Here is a 20,844-nt window from a genome sequence, read left to right on the forward strand (position 1 = left end):
TTGGATCCAAGCCATTATATATATATTTAATTTAAAAAATAATAAAAAGGTCACATACCTTTTCCCAGTGTACAATTTCCCAAGCTCCATTTCTCAATACTATAAAAGTAAAAGGCAAACAATGAAAAAAACAGAAGTTGAAATTTCAAATAAAACAAAAGCACATTTTACTGATGCTCTTAACTAAATTGTTGACAAATAACAAAAACAGCCACACATTCCATTATAACGGGAAGCAGATGAAATAACTAAAATGTAAACTATATAAAATTACTAGAAAAGTGAAGGCCTGGGAGAAGGCAAACTGGTTCCTCCCCCAGTCCCCATCCCTCCAGAAAATTGGGGGGAAGTGCTTATGATTTTTTTTTTTTAGAATAATAATAGGTTTAAGATGAAGTAAGTGTTCATATACTTCCATCCCATAGATTATTTCTCAAAACTATGTTGCAGGTAAATTTGTATGTAAGTCAATGTACAATGTCAGTTCATTGCAATTCCCTTCCTTTTTTGAATAGTTTTTAATGGTATGAGTACCTTGTGTCCACCTAGCTCTGTGACTGGATTCAAGAAAATAATTTCCTTTGTTTTACTAATTGATTATTTCTTTTGATTATATTTGGTTTTGTTTTGTTTTTTACTTGCTCCTCATCAGCTCTCAAAACAAAAGAAGCTCCTTACAATTCAAAGCATTTTAGCTCTATGTGTAAAAAATAAAATAAAATATTAAGATGCAAAATCAATTTGCAATAATTTTCAGAATAAGCTGTACTTTAAATATATCACAATGACAATGTACTGTTGTGAACTCCAAAAGAACAAAAATTGAGACTCAGTTATGCACCAATGATGAACATCTGATTCAGAAAATGTATAGTATGTTGCTGGAATTAGAATTAGAAAAGGAAAACATAAATGAGTATATTATTGAATGGGTTCAAACGTTGGGACATAACATTGAATTAAATAGTTGGGAGACAATGTGAACAAGGGTTTATTAGATGACTCTATGAGAATACACAGAAAATTGATAAAATATTTGACTATGGCTGCAGGAATGCACAATTCTGGAAGGCTACAAAAATGCTGTTGATCCAGGACTGGATTGTGAAAACATTTGAACTAGCCGAGATGGATAAGTTAACTTCGTTACTTAAAGATAAATCAATAGACAAGTTTGCAGAAGGGAGGAATCCATTTGGAGGTATTTACAAGAAACAGAAGGAACAAACTGACAACATTTGTAGGTTTTGAATTATAAGGACAGTTGGTCCTTGGTATCTGCGGGGTATCCGTTCCAGACCCCCCCCTCCACAGATACCAAAATCCGTGGATGCTCATGTCCTTAATAGCAGTGCAGTTTGCATGACTTCACTCTCATTGTAAGACCCACCATAATGAACAATCTAACTGTTGTTGTTGCTGTGTGACTTCAAGTCATTTCTGACTTATGACCGTACTAAGGTCAACATGTCAAAGTTTTCATGGCAAGATTTGTTCAGATGGGTTTGCCTTTGCCTTCCTCTCTTAAGCTGAAGGAGTTATAAGTCAGAAATTGCTTGAAAGCACACAACAACAACAACAAATGTAGACCCATGTGTGAGACAGATTCAATTGCACCCTTGCTGTTTAACTGCTCAAATTAGTACTGAGGCAATAAAATCATAACATCATCCAGAACATTAAATTTCCAATGACATTCTTGCCCCGTTACTTTATTTGCAAATTAACCATCTGAGGATTCTGACACCTGGCTGGAGAGGTACCAAATTTCTTGGCTCTTAAATTTTTATAAATAATATAAATAATATAAATAAAAATTTAAAAGAGTTGAGTAAACAAAAATCCACTTGTTTACCAAACTGCAACGAATGATCGTTACAGCCCTAGTTCTTACCTTGTATCTGCTTCTTGTTCACAGCGTTATCTGCTTTATGTCTTTTCTGAAATAAAATTGAATAATCGTTAGATCTTAGATTGCTGTAGGTAGCACTGTGCAAATCAGGATAAAAAGAAAACTATAAGTAAAAGCCATCCACTGAGGGGTCTGTATTCAAGCTTCAGTATCTTCACCCTTCTTCTGAACCTGACAGAAGGTATGTGCTCTCCTGGACTTTATAGGGATTTGGAAAGCAACAAGATGCATTATTTTTTATCATCCTCTTCAGGAGTCAGAGCAACCTCCTACACTTCTTTCCAGTTTGATGGCGGGGTGGGGGGAGGTGATAGAATACAGATGTGTGATCTTAGTGAATTGGCAAATTCACACATTTTTTGCAACTACTGTACACTATTTTTCGCAAATCACATTTTGAAACATATTATGCATCGTCTGCCTTAAAGCAAACAATTCAAAAAGGAAGTGCATTTTACACTACATATTTATCATTCCACTGTAACTGCCATAATAACATCTTGTGGATTGTGGGGGTTTGCATGTCTATGAGGTACCAGAACTGTCTGGCTGAGAATTCTAAATAGCCATCCCTAAAGTGAAAATTCCACAACATAGCAGTTAGTAGAACCATAGTGCTATAGTTGAAAGGGCCCTAAGTAATTTAAATGTCATCCCCAGAAGTAATGACATATTTTGAGTGACTCTTAAAATTATCTAAAGCAGACTTTTGATTAAGAAGGAAATTGTTGTAATTATAAACTATAAAAAAGTAGTAAACAAGCAGAAGATAATGGAATCACTGGTGTCAGCTCTGCTCCTATTCCTCTTAGTGTGCAAACATTCCACTATCACAAGTACTGTATTTTATATTTAAAATAATACATGTCTGTCTCACAGCCCAATGTTTCCTCCTTGCTGCACAGAAAATGAAATAAGCACAAAATCTGTCATTGTTTTAGAAATTGTAAACGTTCCATGTACCATTCAGGAAAGGTGATTTACATATAGACACCACTACAGCAAACTGGTTTAACTTGAAAAAAAATATTTGAACATTAAGTACAAAAACTTAATAATTAGAAAATATTTTATTTAGTACTTACAACATCTTCTATTATTTCTTTTACTGCTGCTACAACTAAGATAAATAACAGAGGAACCAAGGTTGTATAACGTCCCGTTGGAGAAACATCTGGAATTTGCTAAGGAACAAAAGAGGGGGGAAGAAACTTCATTTTACAACTGAAGTATTATGTAATTATTATAAGCAAAAGTACAAAATAAAAATAAAAACAGCATTAAACCCATTTTAAATGTAAGGTAGGAAAGCCAACATTTTATTTCCATATACACATAATTGTACAGTACTCAAAGATTCTCCATTTGCTCTACTAGTTCTAAACCTCTTTCTCAACAGTAAATACAAGAACTATTCCCTTTTCTTTTAGCAATTCTCCATTTTATCTTCCTATGCAGTATGACAAGTACAACTTTTAAAGTGAGTTTAAGTATAGATTTCATAACAGTCATCCATGATCTTGAATACATTGCTATAATTATACAATATGACAATAAAAAATTCCTGTAGAACAAGAAATTCTACTGAAAGGTTCTCTGAAGTGTTATATAGTTAGCAGTCAATTTCCTTGTGACCAGTAATGATTATGGTAAATATTTTAAATATATATTTACCTCATCTAGCTTACCTGAAGCAATGCAATGAAAAGAAAAAAAGCATTAGCAGCTCTTCTGAACTGGGAATAGAGGAACCTCGGCAGGAATGTGATTAAGTTGTATTTTGCAGTGCTAAGAGACAGAGATTAAAACTGTATGAAGTTAAGAAATAGAGATAAAAATCACACAATATATATATTCAGAATTTACTAACCACTGTGTACATAGAGTTCGACACATTTGAGGAATGATTCTAGTTTTATGAGTTCATATGATCCTTTTTTTAAAAAATGTGCCAACTATTACTGTCAGAGGTATTATGTGTTTTGGCGTTAATGTCATGGATCCTTTTAATTAATTATTATATGAAAAGGGGATACTTGGGCACACACACACATATACTGTACATATTTGTAAGGAATCTAAATTAAAAAAAGAAAATAATGCTCAATTAGGCCATACTTTAGTTGTAAACTACCAAATAAAATACAGAATAATTCATTGCTTCATACTTTACTATTAATAAAACAATAATTTACATACACATTGAGTCTCCTTATCTGGAATTCTGAAATCTGAAATATTCCAAAATCGAAAATATTCTACATGGGTAAACATTGGGCTGTGTGCCTTCATGTTGTTTCAGACATATAACGACCTAGGGACCAGCATGGTGTAATGGTTTGAATATTGGACTAGGACACTGGGATAACAGGGTTCAAAACCAAGCTCAGCCATGGAAGCCCATTGGGTGATCTTGGGCAAGTCACATTCTCTCAACCTCAGAGAATGGCACTGGCAAACCCCCTATGAAGAAACTTGCCACAAAAACCCTATAATAAGTTGTCCTTAGGGTCACCATAAGTTGGAAATGACTTGAAAACACACAACAACAACAACAACAAAAAGGCGAACCTATCATGGGGTTTTGTTGGCAAGATTTGTTTAGAGGGGGTTTGCCATTGCCTTCCCCTGAGGCTGAATGCATGTGACTTGCCAAAGGTCGCCCAATGGGTTTCCATGGCTGAGCTGGGAGTCAAATCCTGGTCTCCAGATCTCCCAACATTCAAACCACTATGCCATGCTGGCTCTCCAGTTACAAGGAGCATACAGAACAAACATGAATTTCAAGTTTATGCTTGGATCCCATCTCCAAGGTATCTTCTCATGTATGTGCAAATACTCCAAAATCCACAGGCCCAAAGTTGCTTTTGTACACAGAGCTACAAAGTCACAATTCTTTTGATTCCATTCTTATTCATCTCCTTAAGTACTTTATTTCCTTCATGAAAGAGTGAAACAAAAAGAAACTTGTTTTATATTAAAAGAAAATTAACAAAATAACAACACAATCACAAAAATCTCAGTTTGTCCTTATGCTTTATGCTCTTTGAAATAGAGAGGTTTCAGGGCTGTTAATTTATTATCACTCTAGATAATTCTGTTCTACAACCTCCAAAGTGCTTAGATGAGGCCAGATATTTTTCTCATTTTTGGAGGTGTCTGAAAAAGTCTATTGCATTTTCTCTTATTTGCTCTTAGCCAAATGTGTATCCCAGAATCTTTATTTCTGCTATTTTTCCAAGCTCCAGTAGATGGTGGCAGTATATTGCAGATTGCAGACTTAGGTTGTAAGGAAAAATTCAGACACTGCCCCCCTGAACAAGGTATCCACAATTTAACCTGCTAGCTTGTTGGAACAAATGCCCCAGACCTTCTAGCAAGGAGGATTTTCAGCAGCCTCTGTACTCTTATACTGCAGGTTGGAAAGAATCTGAACCACTTTTGATAAAACTCTCTTTATTTCTTTATGCTTATTAAGCAGTCCAAGGAATGCTGTCTCACTCAGCAAGCTAGGGGAGAAAAAAAGGAAGTCTTGTTTCTTCCAACCATCTCTACATTGTTGCACAAGGAAAATGAGACTATGGCGCGAAATAGAGTGCCCCAAAAGGGCGGATTGGGACCACCCCAGAGCTTCTTGCCCCAAAGCTGCAGCAAGTACATGCTGTGGCTCCAATCCACCTTGCCGCCAGCCCAAATAAGAATGGAAAAGATCTGCTCCTTTTTGGGCTAGTCTTGGGCCACCTTAGGTGGTCCCAGCACAACCCCAGGATGGCTTCTAGCTGCTCCGGGCGCAGGTGTCATCAAAATGACATGCCTCCGGAACAGCTGTAAGCTGACCCTGTGTGACTGCCCAGCGCAACTTCTGGATGTCTTGGAGGCATGCTCCATCAAAACACCATGCCTCCAAGCTGCCTGGAAGCCGGCTTTTCTGGCCTGTCTGTTCAGCCCCTATATCTCTTCCAGCTCCATTCATATAAATGAATACATCCCCATTTATACACACACATATACGCCCCCGCCCCCAGAACGACCAGAGCTGCTCTGTCTTTGCTCCTCCACGAACTGTACTTTCAAGGTGCTCTAGGATTACCAGAAATGCCAAGGCAGCTTTCAGGAATCACTGCTTCAAGCATGCCAGGAACCATGAAATGACTTCCAATAAGTCAGCTTCTCTCTTTCCTCATTCCTCCTGACCAGAAATGCTAGTGGCATGTTAAGTCTTCAGGAACCAGCACTTCAAGGTGTCTTTAAGAAGGCACTCTTGACCAAGCTGACTTCCTTCCAGCTCAACTGTCTCTGAGTGGATGGGGATTCTATCCAGGGGATCAATGAAGAGGCCTGGCAGGATAAATCAGCCTTACAGGCCAGAGCTTTTATATCATGTTTCAATAGTCTTTAATCTGATCTACACAAGTATCACATAACAATAATGTACTGTATATGATTAGAGGGAACTGCTGTAATTAGGAAAATGTTTTCACACTGGTGCCTTGTACTAAGAGGATTAAACAAGACCAACCTGTACAATCTGTCTCTCTACAGTTTCTTACTTTACCTGACAAATATTAAGAATGCATATATTTCAGAATTTAACATAAATACCTTTTCAGGATTTAATAATTCTTAGTAGGTGAATTGATACATAAATCTTTTGACAAGAGTAAATAAAATGCTTCTTTGAACACAATAGTTCCTACCAGATTTTTCTTTGAAACCAAATTGGACACTGTTTACTAAAACTGTACACAAATAACTTCTCTTCTTAAATTATAATTACTCACATTAAAAAGTTATAAAGAAGTTATAAATACCTGACATGATTGTTACAAAATTTAGAGAACTGGGGTTGATTTATAAATATAGTTCTCACTTCTTCCTGATCAGCTAACGAAGTCTTCTCTGAAACATCATCTGTCTTCTCATATCCTGTAAAATATTAGTAAATTAATTAATATAATTTTATGTTGTTTGGGAGCAATTATATTGATAATCCATTACATCTCACCATGCCATAGTAAGACCAAGGCCTCAACGGAATAACTGAGTATCTGGATAATCCCATTATACTATGAATTTCATAGCTCTCCAGAGGTGTATGATTTTAATGAGTCCCCCACACCAGTAGGGAGCATTACAACTATAGAAGAAGTGTTCTGACCATGACAATCTGCTCAACAGGTGTGACCACTGGGTTACACAGGATTCCTCTCCTGACTTTTCCTAAATAGTTTGAGGCTTTTATTCCCTCAGAACTATTTCTCTAATCCTAGGTCTTCCTACTTTTTCAATTTCCTTTTATCAAGTGTTTTTAATAAATATGCTTGTTAGTGTGTTTTAATGTTGTTAGTTATAAATCACTTCAAGCCACTCTTTTGTGAGCAAGAAGAAAATAATTTTTCTCTTCTACTCTTTTGGTAGTTGGTTCTCAAAGCCTGTGGTTACAGTGTGTACATCACTTCACTCGTTACAAATTGACTTTGTTTCAGTTCGCTCAATGACTTCAGTTACACTTCAACTGTGTTATAGTTCTTCACACACACCTTCCATGAAAGCTCATTCATTAGGAGTATAAGTCCTATCATACATTATAATTCCACAAATTAAAGTACAGTAGATATGAGCCTTCCCTTTACTGGCTCCCCATAGATCAAAGAACATATTCCTTTAAACTGATTTCACAGTACTTATTTTGTCCTTTCCCCCCAATTACCAAAAGTACAAATGAGTCATAATTTGTATTCCCTCGTTTAAGATATTTTATATTTACAACATTTCTCCTACAACAAAGTTTCCTACAACAAACCTACAACTCTCCCATCACACCTGTGCAGATAGGCAAGATGGGAAAGCTGAAAGGTGAGGTGAGAGGGCGAGGCTGTCTGGAGTTTTGAGCAGTAAGAAAAGGTTGCTTTTCCTTGCCTAAGGGCCTCAGCAAATGGGAAGGATAGCATGGGCTGAACCCGTGCTATCCTGGCCCTGGTGCTCACCTGGTTTGGTTCATGGGTCAGCATGGGGATGGGCAGCTGTTCAGACACCTGGCTCCACGTTGACCCAGAGATCTTGGACTGGCATGCCGCTCCTTACCTTAATGCTCAGCAGTCTATCTGAGAAGCACCCAGTTGCCAATATGACGTGAAAACAGGACACCTAGCTGCACCTACATGGCCTGGGGCCCCATTTCCATATCAGACACAGTGACTGGGGGGCTTCTCAGATGGATCACTGAGTATTAAGGTAAGGAGGACTGGTGGGGGTGTAAACAGTGAAACCCTATGCAAAACCAGGTCTTTTTTTATCCCAGGATAAAGCCTATCTACCCAGGATTGGCCAGATCCTCAGGATCTGTGTCTAAACAGACAGGATCAGGCCCGATCCTACCCCAGGTATTTAGGTCTGCTTAATCTAAGCTAGACAACATGAAGACAGGCAATTTGGTTTATGTGGACAACCCCTGAGTTGGGAGAGTGGTAGAGAGAGAAAACAAATAGTCTTATTGGTTACAGGGGGATTTCTTTGCTTGCTTAGAGGAGTGGAGAAGAAAAGACTTGAATCCTGTCATTATTTTTTTGCCAGTCCTGACTCTGCTGAAGAGGAACATGTGCTGTCTCTTGACTTCTGATGTGTTTTCTTCATTTGTCAAGTCTGCTGGAGAGGACACAGCATGAGATGTAATGCCTCTCCTCCTCATATGCCCTCTGCACCAGCTGCTGAAGTCACAGCAAGAGAAGTGCTACCTCTCTTTCTCTTCCTTATGGAAACCCTATGGGTGAAGATATAGCAGAAAAACACAGTTTTTCATACCAGTTATTCTCTGCCCATGTGCTCCTTTGAAGAGGAACTGTGGTCTAATGGCAAGCCAATCCACGCTAGCCTTGTTATTGCCCTTGCCTCGTCTGGTCCCCCTGGATAACATATGCACAATTCTATAGCCTGGAAAAGGTACTGTGTGAGGTTTTATGCTTTAAATGTCTTTAAAGCTGGTGACTGGCTGAGTAAAATCACTGACTTTTGTAGTCAGTTCATCTCCACCAGAATGCATTCTCTCTGGTTTACACTGATTCCCTATGAAACTGGCTCCCCCCATTCAGTTTCAATTTAAATCAAAAGTGGAAGAGCACAACCCCTGTGTAAACTGAGACTTGCTTGCAGTTGAGCTGAAATATTTGGTGGGAGGGGGGCAATTCAGTATTGGCCAATTAAGTGTGGCTTCAGTGTTATATTCAAAGAAATTTTAAAAATATTTTTACTTATGTACCTGTAAATTTTACAGCATAGCAAACTGATGTAATTCACTTTGAGGAGAGAGAAAAGCTGTATGGGTAATTAGCAGTCCAGAAATCAAGGGGGTGAGGAATCAGTCAACCACAACAAAGGGACATGTAAAAGTGTAGTCACGATCCCATTCCAAGTTTCAATAAAATGAGGCAGTCTCTGGGCTGGTTTGAGTGTCTTTCACACTAAGTGACAGATGTTGCTCCCAGATCTCAAGAGTATTTGCTGCCAGTGTTATTTAGAGCTGCTGAGTATTCAGTGAGATTAGCTGGGTGCAGCTCCATTTGAGCTGCAAGTGCACTGAGCCCTTCCCCAAACACTCTTGCACTGCTGATATCTTAGGGAGGCAACTCAACAATGTACACTTTGACTTTAGATCAGGTTTATCTCTGATCTGCTACACTGCTTCTGAGTTGTGATCCTGTCCATTACTGGCACACAGCCACTGACATGCTTGCTCAAAACAAATTTGGCCAAGCCAAAAACAGATTTGTCACTTCACATGTATAGTTTCTACTGATTTTCTTACATGCTCTCTTCTTTATGTTCCATATATCTATTTCGTATTTTTGAGATTGTTACACTTCAAAGAGTTAGACATCTTGACATAACAAACCCTCAAAGAGAGGCTTAAAGGGTGAGGAGGAGTGTATTTATCCAAACATTTTACTAAAAAGGAGATGGCATTTTGTTAATGGCATATGCACTTGTAAGTCACATCACAAGGTAAATTATTTTACTGGCATATTCTGCTGGCAGAAGTGGAAGTGGAGTTGTGCATACAACAATGGTGCACATTGTGTTTACACACTGCACATTGCATAACGACGACCAGTCATTAAATGTGTTTTGTAATGTTCCTTGTCTGCATTGGAGTTACAGTGTATCTCCACATGCAGATATTTACACTATGTTGAAAAGATGTTGGATTGCATCCAGACTGTGTGACAGGGTAGGGATTTTCATCACCAGCCTATAAAAATCTGATAGAACCTCTACAATTATTCCAGTATATTTCAGACAGACAGAAGTAGCAATACACTCTTACAGTGTATTTTGCAGAATGGAATGTTTGATGTCAAGAAATACAAGTGGTGAAATTGTGAGCTTTTATTTCTATCAAAGATGTAGCCAACAGTTTTAATCATACAACAACTTTACTATTATCAATATTCCATTTCAAAATTAATATCTGATAGTGATATTAAAGACAAAGGATTAAATCCAGAGTTAGTCATCTGTTGCTGTTTTGTGTCCTCAAGTTGTTTCTGACTTATAGCACCCCTATCACAAGGTTTTCTGAGGCTGAGAGCATGTGGCTTGCCCAAGGTCACCCAGTGGATTTCCATGGGTTAGTGAAGATTTGAACCCTGGTCTCCTGAGTCATAGTCCGACGCTCAGCCCACTACACCAGACTGGCTCCTAAGTTAGTCATACATAGAGTGTACCCACAGAAAACAATGGGACTTAATCATGACTAATTTCTATCCTATTGATTTTAACAGCTCTACTTAGCCTTGGAGGAAAGCAATGGCAACCTCTTCTAAAAAAAAATCTTGCCAAGAAAATCCTGGGATAGGTTCATTTACCAGGCAACCATTATGTTTGTTCAACCCATTGCTGATGGACTGTAGTCTGTGGATAAATTCCTGGCACACAACACACATTTCAACACTATCTAACCCCCATCCTCATGAGGGAACTCTTGCTCTGTTCATCACATTCCTCTCTGTTTCCCACATTCATCTACGTACTCTCCTTAACTGCAGGCAACAGCTCCCTTGCTGCCTTTGTCCACCAATGACCATTGTTAAAACTGCTTTTTGTAATTTTGGGAGGGGATATTTTCAAGCTGTGGATGTGATTCTTTGGATGCAGAATCCGTGGATATGGAGTCTAACTGTATGAGGATCAGTCTATGGAAATATGTGCTCTACATAGGTTGCATATTTCCAGGCCATTTTCTTGCAAAACAGAGCCTCGTCAAAATCCTGCTAACTACACCTATCAGTTGGAAAGGAGGAGTCTGATTTAATTCTTCTGTTTGTCACCATCCCACTGCAGCTGAAGACACCATGTATGTGTCCAATTAGATTGCTGTCACAGACAGGCGCATGTGATGTATCTGTTGCTAAGACATCTATTGTACTATGTTTACATTAAAAATAAAAAAACTCATATAAATGTCACATGTCATAGACAAATCTAGGCCAGAGCCTGCTCCCTTGATTTACTAGTTTTTAATGTAGAGGAAATATTGTCATATGGTGTACTATTAATTCACAAAATGCCTCAAGTGAATTCTGAAATGGTGCAACCAAAAAAGCTGAACTTCGTGATTATTCTGGTTATGTGCTTTGCTTCATAAAAGCACACAATTGAAAGGGTTTTCCTGATACTTTGAGCACAACACAACTGACAGCATTGTTTAGCCTAAGACACAGACAACTTGAAAGATACTGATTAAAGTATTAACATGATTAAATAGAACATTTATACATTTCACTGCACACTTTTTTATTTAGAAGAATAAAATACAAGAGGAAGAAGAAGCATGATAACTAGTTCTTGAATATAAAAACTAACTTGAACATGAAGATTAAAGATGTACTCCTAACTACCATAATCAAATCTCCATACAGTCTGGTTTTCGAATCTTTAGGGAAAAACTGAGCATTCGTATTCTGCTTTTGTCTACACACCTGTAATGCTATCTCCTCATAAAGAACTCATACAAAGAAAGCATGTACACACACACATATACTATTACATCTAAAGAAAAAAAAAAACTATGTGCACACCAAAAGTGGAGAGAGAAGTGATGAAAGGATGGCTTATATTCAAGAGGTTATACTTGGAATAAAAAGATGACAGATATTAGCAATAAGCCTGCAATTAGCATTTTTGTCAGGATCCATTCTATGCATGTGATCTTCTTTACTGGGATATCTCTAGTAGAAGGAAATTGTTGATTATTCTGACATGAGATTATATTAGTTACTAAATGAAAGAAATGCTTTTTCTTCAACATCCCTGGTTGTGTTAGGCTATACTTTGCTCAGTGTAAGAATGATTACTAACCTCTCCCTTCTCCTGCCCACACCCCAATAGCTAACGAACAATAAAAATATTCCTGTGGCTATTATTATTCTAAACAAGAAGGTATATGTAAGAGTGTATGGATTCAAAGTCTAACATTCTGCTTCCACTTCAACCAGCTACTCTTAGAAGCTCATAAGCAGGTTATGAAGATGTTTTGCTATTTACCTCCAGCATCTGGTTCTCAGAAGCATTCTATTTCTGAACATAGAAACTCACATTAGACATCTTTGCTCTACAAGGGCAATTTTTAACAATGGGGCTGCACAGACCAGCAAGAAACACTAGCGTCAGAGTGGAGTGGGGTGTGGTGACCACATGCCGCAAGTCCTGACTTCTCTCCCAAAGCGATGTCACGTCGCCCACCCGTCGAGACAGCGGGTGGCATCACAATGTTTCTGTATTGCAGTGTTTACACACGCTGCACCAAAGAAATGCAGAAGAGCTGTTGCCACAGTGGCAAAGGTGGCTTTTTTCCACCCCCAAAAGGAGTAGCATTTTGCCACTTCTTTTGGGGCTGCAAAAACACTGGATCAGGGCCGTGGCATGTGGTTGCTGCAGCCCCAATTTGGCGAGCAAAGGGGCAGCACAGAGCTTTTGGGCAATCTGTTTTTGGCCAGTGTTACACATCTTAGTTTTAATTGGGTTTTTTTGGGGGGGGGGTATTTATAAATGTCACTGAATTCTGCTTGCTTTTTTGTAGATAGTGACATCTTTGCTTTGTGATGGTTCAGTGCACACAAACTGTTTCATGCACAAAATTATTTAAAATATGATGTATAAAATTACCTTCAGTGTATATGTGTATAAGGGACATATGAAACATAAAGGATTTCCATGTCTAGATTTGGGTCCCATCTCCAAGATAGCTCTTTATGCAAATATTCCAAAATCTTAAAAAATCCAAAGGACATCTAGTTCCAAGCATTTTGGATAAGGGAGATTTAACTTATACTTCCAAAACTTCATTTGCAATTTCTATTGGACACAGTCCTGCAAAAGCCCCCCCTCCCATCTTCTCCAGAATTTAATACATTTTCCTTCCTATTCCATGACTGTTATCAGGTACATACACTTTCTGAGTATACATGTATGTAGGGGTTCTTTTAGAGAACAGTGCTACTCAAGGTGGAAGTCCATGGACAAGTACTGGTCCACAGCCATTCACTGTGGTTCTTGGAGACTTTCTAGAAAAGAATGATGCAACTGGATGGGGCATTGCCAACAAATACCAGGTGATGCAGGCTATATTTCAGAGGAAGTAACTGGCAAAACCACTTCTAAATATTCATTATCTCCAATTTTGATTTCCATACATACGGTACATACTTTGGCCACTATGCAACCAAATTGCTTTTTGGTGTTATGTAAATAAATTTATTAGGCTCTTCCTCTGGTTTACCACTGATTGAAAATGTAGTAAACTGACATTTGCTCAAATCATAAACAAATCAAATCCTTCAAACCAGGATCAAAGCCTGGTGTCTGGGCAAGCTAGTTTCATCAAATCCTAATTTGCCATTTCTGCAATTAGAAATTGATATTTTGCTGGCTAATTGGAAGACTTTCAGGATTATGGATCTGGATTTAGCTATTTTGGATATCTCGGATATGGTTGGGATATAAATAGAAGAGCCAGTGTGGTGTAGTGGTTCCCTCTCGGCCATGGTGAGCTTGGACGAGTCACACACTCTCAACCCTATGATACCATTGCCTTAGGTTATCATAAGTAGGAAATGACAGCAAATAAAAACAACATAAATAGATAAGAAAATTTTATTTATCAATAATATGAGTGTGGGTGTATGCCATGCAAATATAGGCATGTCTAGAGTGGGGGCAGGGAACGTGCAACCCTGGCCCCCACTTTTGCATCTCCAGAAACCTGCCAGTCACTCAAAGCCCCTTCACCCCCCCCTTTTAAATGGAACAAGTTTGGGGCAGCCTACCACTACTCCAGCCATACTCAAATGCACGCCTGCAACAAAAACACACCTCTCCAAAGTCATCACCATACCATTCCACCACTTCCAAATACCATCTATTTTTGCTGTATCCTGGCCAAAATGGTGACTAGAAGTGACACAATATCATTTCCAGTGGCTATTCTGGCTTAGATATCGCTGATAGAAAAGGCGTGTTTGAACATTCTTGAGGCAATATGTGTGCCTGTCAAGGGCAGGAGAAACAATTGATCTCCAGCCTCCCTGCAGGTGCCAACCCCAATTGAGAGAGAGAGAGAGAGAAGGAGCAATACATATATATGTGTGTCTCTATGTCCAAAGGGTTATGATCTCCTGGTCTTGCTTTCCTGTATGATAAAAACCAGAAAACATCTCGTCTTATTTTCTAAAAGATATAGAGGATGCTATTTGTCAAAGATACAAAACCTATGTTGTACAATCAAAATTACTTTAGCTGATTCTACTTCTTGTTAAAAAAGAAAGGTGTAAACCCAATTATTAGCCCCAATGATGACAACCTGGTAAGTCAACACATATGTAGAGCCTACTGATTCAATAAAATTTATTCTAGTTAGGATTAACTGTTAGATTCGGGACAAATTATTCCAGCTGTTGTGAAGAATATAAAAGTTCTTGAAAATCTAGGTCTTCAATTAAAAATAATACAAATTAAGACATACTTGCTGATGTGTTTAACATTTTCAAAATAGCACCTCTTGTGACCTGAGTACTGGAGTAGTTTCTAATGAAACAGTACACAGAATTTTGAAAATGACTGATCATTATTAGAGACAGAAAACTTTCTACCATTTTATCCTTTAAATACTATTTTGAAAATAATAATAATAGAAAAACAAAGACTCTGGCTTAAATTCAATTGCTAGTGCCAACTGCAGTACACCCACTGGATCAACTGCTGAATCATCACAGAGGATTTCTTCCTTGTTTAATGGCAGAGGGCACAGGAACAACGACTCTTGTAAATTTACATCTAACTGCTTACATCCCAGCTAGAGTGGACTGACTGATTGAACTTTGTTGTTGCTGTTTCCTATCAAATCAACAGTGGTTGTGTCTGCATGGGTCTAAAGGGCAGTCCCCCAACCCCCTGCATTCTGGTGTCCTCCTATTCAACAATGCATGGCTTGAACCCTGGTTCTAGTGTGGTCAGTTCTAACAGCATCTGGCATGCCCTGCACCAGAATCGGGGCCTAGCAAGGCTACTGTGAAATAAATGACTTACCTGTTGCTCAGAATATTCCAGGAAGATCCGGAGCCACATTTGCACACAGCAGTGGCTGTCTCCACAAGCGTCCTGCTGGGCCACCCAGCATGTCCATGGCCACCATGAGTCGCTTGTTTTGAAGGCAGAATGAGGCATTCAGCATGTAACCATTTTCATTCTAACCCCAGAAGCAAGCGATCTGCAGTGGTGGTGGATGCACTGGGAGGCCAGCAGAACACCTGTGCAGACAGTTGCTGGAGCCCAAAAATTGAGGATGTAATGGGGGCCGGTTGGGGCAGTTGCAAGGCCAGGATACTCTGGGCTGATTCTGGAGTATTGACCAGTGCAGACAAGGTCTTTGACTTACAGTGACCATATGAATGAGAAACCTCTAAGACCCTCAAACATCAACACTTATGTAAATTTCATTGATTCAATGGGTATATTCTCACTAGAAGTAGCAACTAAGCCAATATATGCTATATAGAGCTAGCATGGTATAGTGATTTGAGCATTGGACCTTGACTCTGGAGATCAGGGATCGAATCCCTGATCAGCCATGGAAACCCACTGGGGTGACTTTTGGCAAGTCACATTCTCTTTGCTTCAGGGGAAGGCAAATTCAAACGTCTGAACAAATCTTGCCAAGAAAACCTTGTGATAGATTCACCTTACAGTCACCATAAGTTAGAGATAACTTTAAGGCACGTTAATGTGGTCCTTTTTAATCGGGGGATTAATTTTCTAAATGACAGGGAAACAAGATAAAGTCCAGCAATTGTCTACACATATGTATTTCCCATTATGTCAACGGATTCCAAAAAGCCAGTTATAAGTTTGCAAATTAAAATTAAATGCATGAGTTTCCTGTAAAGCAAGAGAATTCAAGGAACATTGTTACAGTACTGTTTACATTATAGTTTCCCAACCTTTGACCAGTGCATGGCCTATGGAATACGTCTGATTTTCAGCAAGAAGAAAATAGATGAAGGATGTGACCTCAAAACAAGGGAATACATGAGCTATTTTAAGTTTTATATCATTTTTGTTTTGAAAGCTCAATGTAGACCCATATATGGTAAATCTAGTATTTTTCCACTCAATTGTCTGCCTAAGTGACCCCACTGCTATAGTGTTAGGTATTCCCAAGACAACTATTAAGTCTATTCAGTACTGGAGAGATGTGCAAGATAGTAAAGCCTTAAAACTGAACAAGTTCTGCTTTCCTTTAACATCTGAGACATTACCAGAGTTTTTATATGTTTATTTCTTAGATTGGGCAACTTCTAAAGGATCATGTATGAAACAATATGGCTTAATGAACTTTTAAAATGAAAAACAACAACAAATAAAATAGATAGAACATATTACTTTCCCATTTTGGCTGTCATCCTGCTAGTGAATTATGATGGCATAAGTGGGATTTACACTATCACAACTCACTTTTGTTACCAACCCTCAACAGATATCCTGAGTCCTTACCTTTCACTGAAACAAAAGATCGACTCTGATGCCATGTATTTAAGATAGGGTGTTCTTCATATTTCAAAAATATTTTTATTACTTACAAAAGTCCAGGATGAAAGTGTGACTAAAATAGAAAAACTGAAATCAGACTCTATTATTAATTTGTTTTAGATTGGCAGTTTTAAAGCAAATAATAAAATTATGATTAATAATTTTAGAAAGAGTGCCACATGAAGAGTATTTATTGATAAGATTTCTGGCCTGAAGGATACATTCAAGTGATCTAAGAGACCACAGTAGAGAGCTGAAGACTTTTTCCCCAAGAAAATATTACAAATTTTAAATCTAAGAAAGTTGTAGGATTATTATAAATCAAAGTTCATTTGTTCTGATTCACTGATTTTGACCTTTTCATCCCTGAACACACACTCTCTAGTCACTTATGAATCTGCCTGAGCTTGAAGATCAACATTTGTAGTATTGGTTTCTGTTCACTTTTAGATGTTTTGCAAAGTACAGGTGACAGGGCCTTTTTTGCAGTGGCAGAGTATGAAACGTCTTCTTAGAAATGATCCACCTAATTATATAAAGTGCTTTTCAGTTACAGTGCACCTGTTTCAACAAATTCATTGTTGTAGAGTAGTTCAGAGCTTGGAAAGCTGCATTTAAAAAGCAGGATTCCACTATTCAGTACTGATGTCTTCAGCTTATGGGATTTTATCATGGGATTTTCTTGGAAAGATTTGTTCAGAAGAGGTTTTTCATTGCCTTCCCTGAGGCTGAGAGCATGTGACTTGCCCAAGGTCACCCAGTTGGTTTCAAGGCCAAGCAGGGAACTGAACCCTGGCTCCAGAGGTATTGCACAAATTTACTTTCTGGCCCTTTTCTTTTCAACATTTGCATTAATAAAGTGATCAAATAATATTTTAGACCTGATTTCACTACCATCTTGGTTTACAATTACAGTATAAAGTGCTGATCATTCTATGTGCTGACAATACAGTATTATTTTCTACTAATGTGGTTCTACAAAGGCTATCCATTTTTAAAGTGTATTATTTATACCCACTATATTATTAATTATTCCAAAATTGCACCTCTATGTGCTTTTATAAGCGATCAGTAGTCATCAGATTTTAAAACCTTTACCATCAATATCTTGGTGTTCATTTTAGCCCATCTGTCTAATGGAAACAACATTTTCTTTCCTTACAACCCTCAGTTTAGGTGAAAGACAATGTCTCCAATATAGTATAAAAAAGAGTAGGAAGCTGGGAGGAATTACAATGTTAGAGATATTACAAAATCATTTCCTGAATGTCCAATCTCCATACCATAATAAGCTAAACACTAGTTGTATTCACACTGCAGAATTAAAGCAGTTTGACCCCACTTTAACTGCCATGACCCTATCCTACACAATCCTGGGATCTATAGTTTGGTGAGGCCCCAAAGCTCTTTGCCAGACCAGGCTGAATACCTCACCAAACTACAAGTACCAGAATTCTGTAGGATAGAGTCGTGGCAGCTAAAATGGTATCAATCTGCTTTAATTTTGCAGTGTGGATACACCCTCCACAACATTTCCCCATTTATTTCCTAGCCCACTTACTCATGGTATCTTTATTTGAGTATCAGTTCTATCATGGATATTTGTCTTTATGAACAGAGAGATGTCATTTCTAGGAAAAATAACTTTCACAGAATTTTTGTTTTTGAAAAATCAGGCATCATTTTCCCATCCTAGGTCCAAAACACACTGCAGAATTAATCCAGTTTGAGACTTCTTTAACTGCCCTGGCTCTGTGTTAGGATATTCTGGGAATTGTAGTTTATTGTGGCACCATAGCTTTCTGACAGAGAAGGCTAAATGTCTCACAAAACTACACTTCCCAGAATCCCCTAGTATTGAGCCAGGGCAGTTAAAGCGGTTTCAAACTGGATTATTTCTGCAGCGTGTTTTGGACTATTGTCACAGCAATCATTCTCATCTCAGCTTTCTGACAAGAAACAAACAAACAAACAAACTGGGAGAATGTTTCTATCCTCTTTCATAGCATAGTTTCTTTCTCATTTCTTCCAAAGAAAACAATCTCAATCAGCCTCACTCCTCTAAGAGAGAAGATAATCGTTTTTGAGATATCGGTTCTATCTTCCAAAATATCATTCTGAACATAACCTTTAAAACAAAGAAATGAAATTATTGTGTGTTTTATGTTCAGTAGACAGACAAATGTTCTTTTCTATGACCTATCAAAGTCTAGAACAAAATTATCTAAAACTGTTTGCCAATATGATGATATCTAAGCATACTCACAAAATGAAAAAGAAACCTGGCAGATAAAAATGAAAGACAAACTGTCATTCATTCAGGGTTGTTCCTTGCACAATAACCCTTCCATTCTTGACCCCATATGAATATCCAAATAATCAATTGGTTTTTAAATGAAATCTATATTTTATAATTATTACCACAAATTAGTTCCTTCAGTATTTACCAGACCAAGTGGCTCAGGAACCCAATCGGATTTTGAAATATTAACATAATATTTTCAGCCAGTCGTTGGCTTCATATACTTCCATCACAAACTGTTTTATAAATCTATCCTCAGACTTCCTAGATAAAAAAATTAAGTGATATTTATTGTGACTGCTTTTATCTGCTTAGTACTGACAAACATCCATTTTTCTATGCAGAAGAAGTGATGCACCAGAAGCATTTAATCAGAGCACAATATAAGCTTTTACTCCAATAATTTTGTCATTTGGACAATAAAGTGTACAGTACAGTATATGGTGCCTCTAGGTAAAATTGTAACAACCATAGCTAGGGTATAAAGTGTACACAGAAAACCAAAATGAAACCAAACATTACTTTCATTTTTCAATATCAGTTCCTTATTCTTATTAGCAAACAATGGGTGAGATTATTTGTAGGTTGTTTCCTTTACTGCATCAGTGTTAACAGAAACAAATAATGGTACTTTTACAAACTGCTCCCAACACAACAAAATACAAAAACTCAGTCTAAATTACCTAATGAATGTGAGAATGTATTTCTTCCCTGTGGTTTTGCTGTTACGGAGCTGACTGTTAAAAGCAGTGTCCAGTTCCTATAATATAATCTATACAAGGTGAGGACCATTTAGGATCGAATGACTTAATGGGAAATTGTCATCTTAGTGCAGCATCATCGCTTAACTGCCAGATAAGCAGCTTCCATCTCATCTAGCCCTGAACCACATCACTCTGATACTGTAGTCATGCAATTGTTTTACAGCACTGCATGCTGCGGTCTGGAGCAAGCTGTTCATCTAGTCCCAAACTAAAGCGATATAGAAGATGAGAATGGGGCATTTCCACTTCCCCTTCCAATTTTAATGGACTGGTGAGCATGGGGACTTTGGGTTGAAAGACGCAGCTTCACAAGGCTTACCCTATTTTTAAATCTTTTAATTGTGGCTTTTTAGACTCTGCTCCCTTCAGTGGTAGGAAGAGATGTCTTTCCTGTTAAACCTGGTGTAGGAATTGTAGATGCTGCTAGATTGCAACTCCCATAATGCCTCAACATTGACCATACTGCCGCTGCTGGGAATTACAGTTCAACAACATTTGGAAAGCTACACAATACCACCCCCTACTCTAATCTTACACAGTACCCTTAGACTCCCCCAAATCTTCCTTTTTCTAGAGACTAAACAAAAAGTGAATGGCTTCCCTTGGAAACTTCCAGGAAGTTTCCCTCCCTTTTCTTTATAAGAAAGATTTTGATTTTCATTTCTTACTGGCTTCTTGAATTCCTATTTCTATCATTTAAAAAATATTGCAAGCCCCCCCCCCTTTTAACAACAACAACAACAACAACAACAAACCCACTAGTTTTTGTTCTGCTTTTTATCTGAGGT

General features: G+C 37.9%; 1 protein-coding gene across 4 annotated transcripts in view; it reads right to left on the reverse strand.

Moving 5' to 3' along the window:
• Positions 1 to 20,844, reverse strand: part of ATP8A1 (ATPase phospholipid transporting 8A1) — a 101,924-nt gene that overhangs the window by 78,407 nt on the left and 2,673 nt on the right. For 3 of the 4 annotated variants that reach the window (XM_042467494.1, XM_042467496.1, XM_042467495.1), the window contains exons 2-6: positions 6,724 to 6,838; positions 3,601 to 3,700; positions 2,998 to 3,096; positions 1,895 to 1,940; positions 59 to 99 (exon numbers count right to left, since the gene is read on the reverse strand). In XM_042467494.1, the coding sequence (XP_042323428.1) occupies positions 59 to 99; positions 1,895 to 1,940; positions 2,998 to 3,096; positions 3,601 to 3,700; positions 6,724 to 6,838 (401 nt within the window). Of the gene's footprint in view, positions 1 to 58; positions 100 to 1,894; positions 1,941 to 2,997; positions 3,097 to 3,600; positions 3,701 to 6,723; positions 6,839 to 20,844 lie in introns of those variants that run through there. The other variant, XM_042467498.1, reaches the window with a different exon arrangement.

This window comes from Sceloporus undulatus, chromosome 5 (assembly GCF_019175285.1).
Source record: "Sceloporus undulatus isolate JIND9_A2432 ecotype Alabama chromosome 5, SceUnd_v1.1, whole genome shotgun sequence".
NCBI classification, from domain to species: Eukaryota; Metazoa; Chordata; class Lepidosauria; order Squamata; family Phrynosomatidae; genus Sceloporus; species Sceloporus undulatus.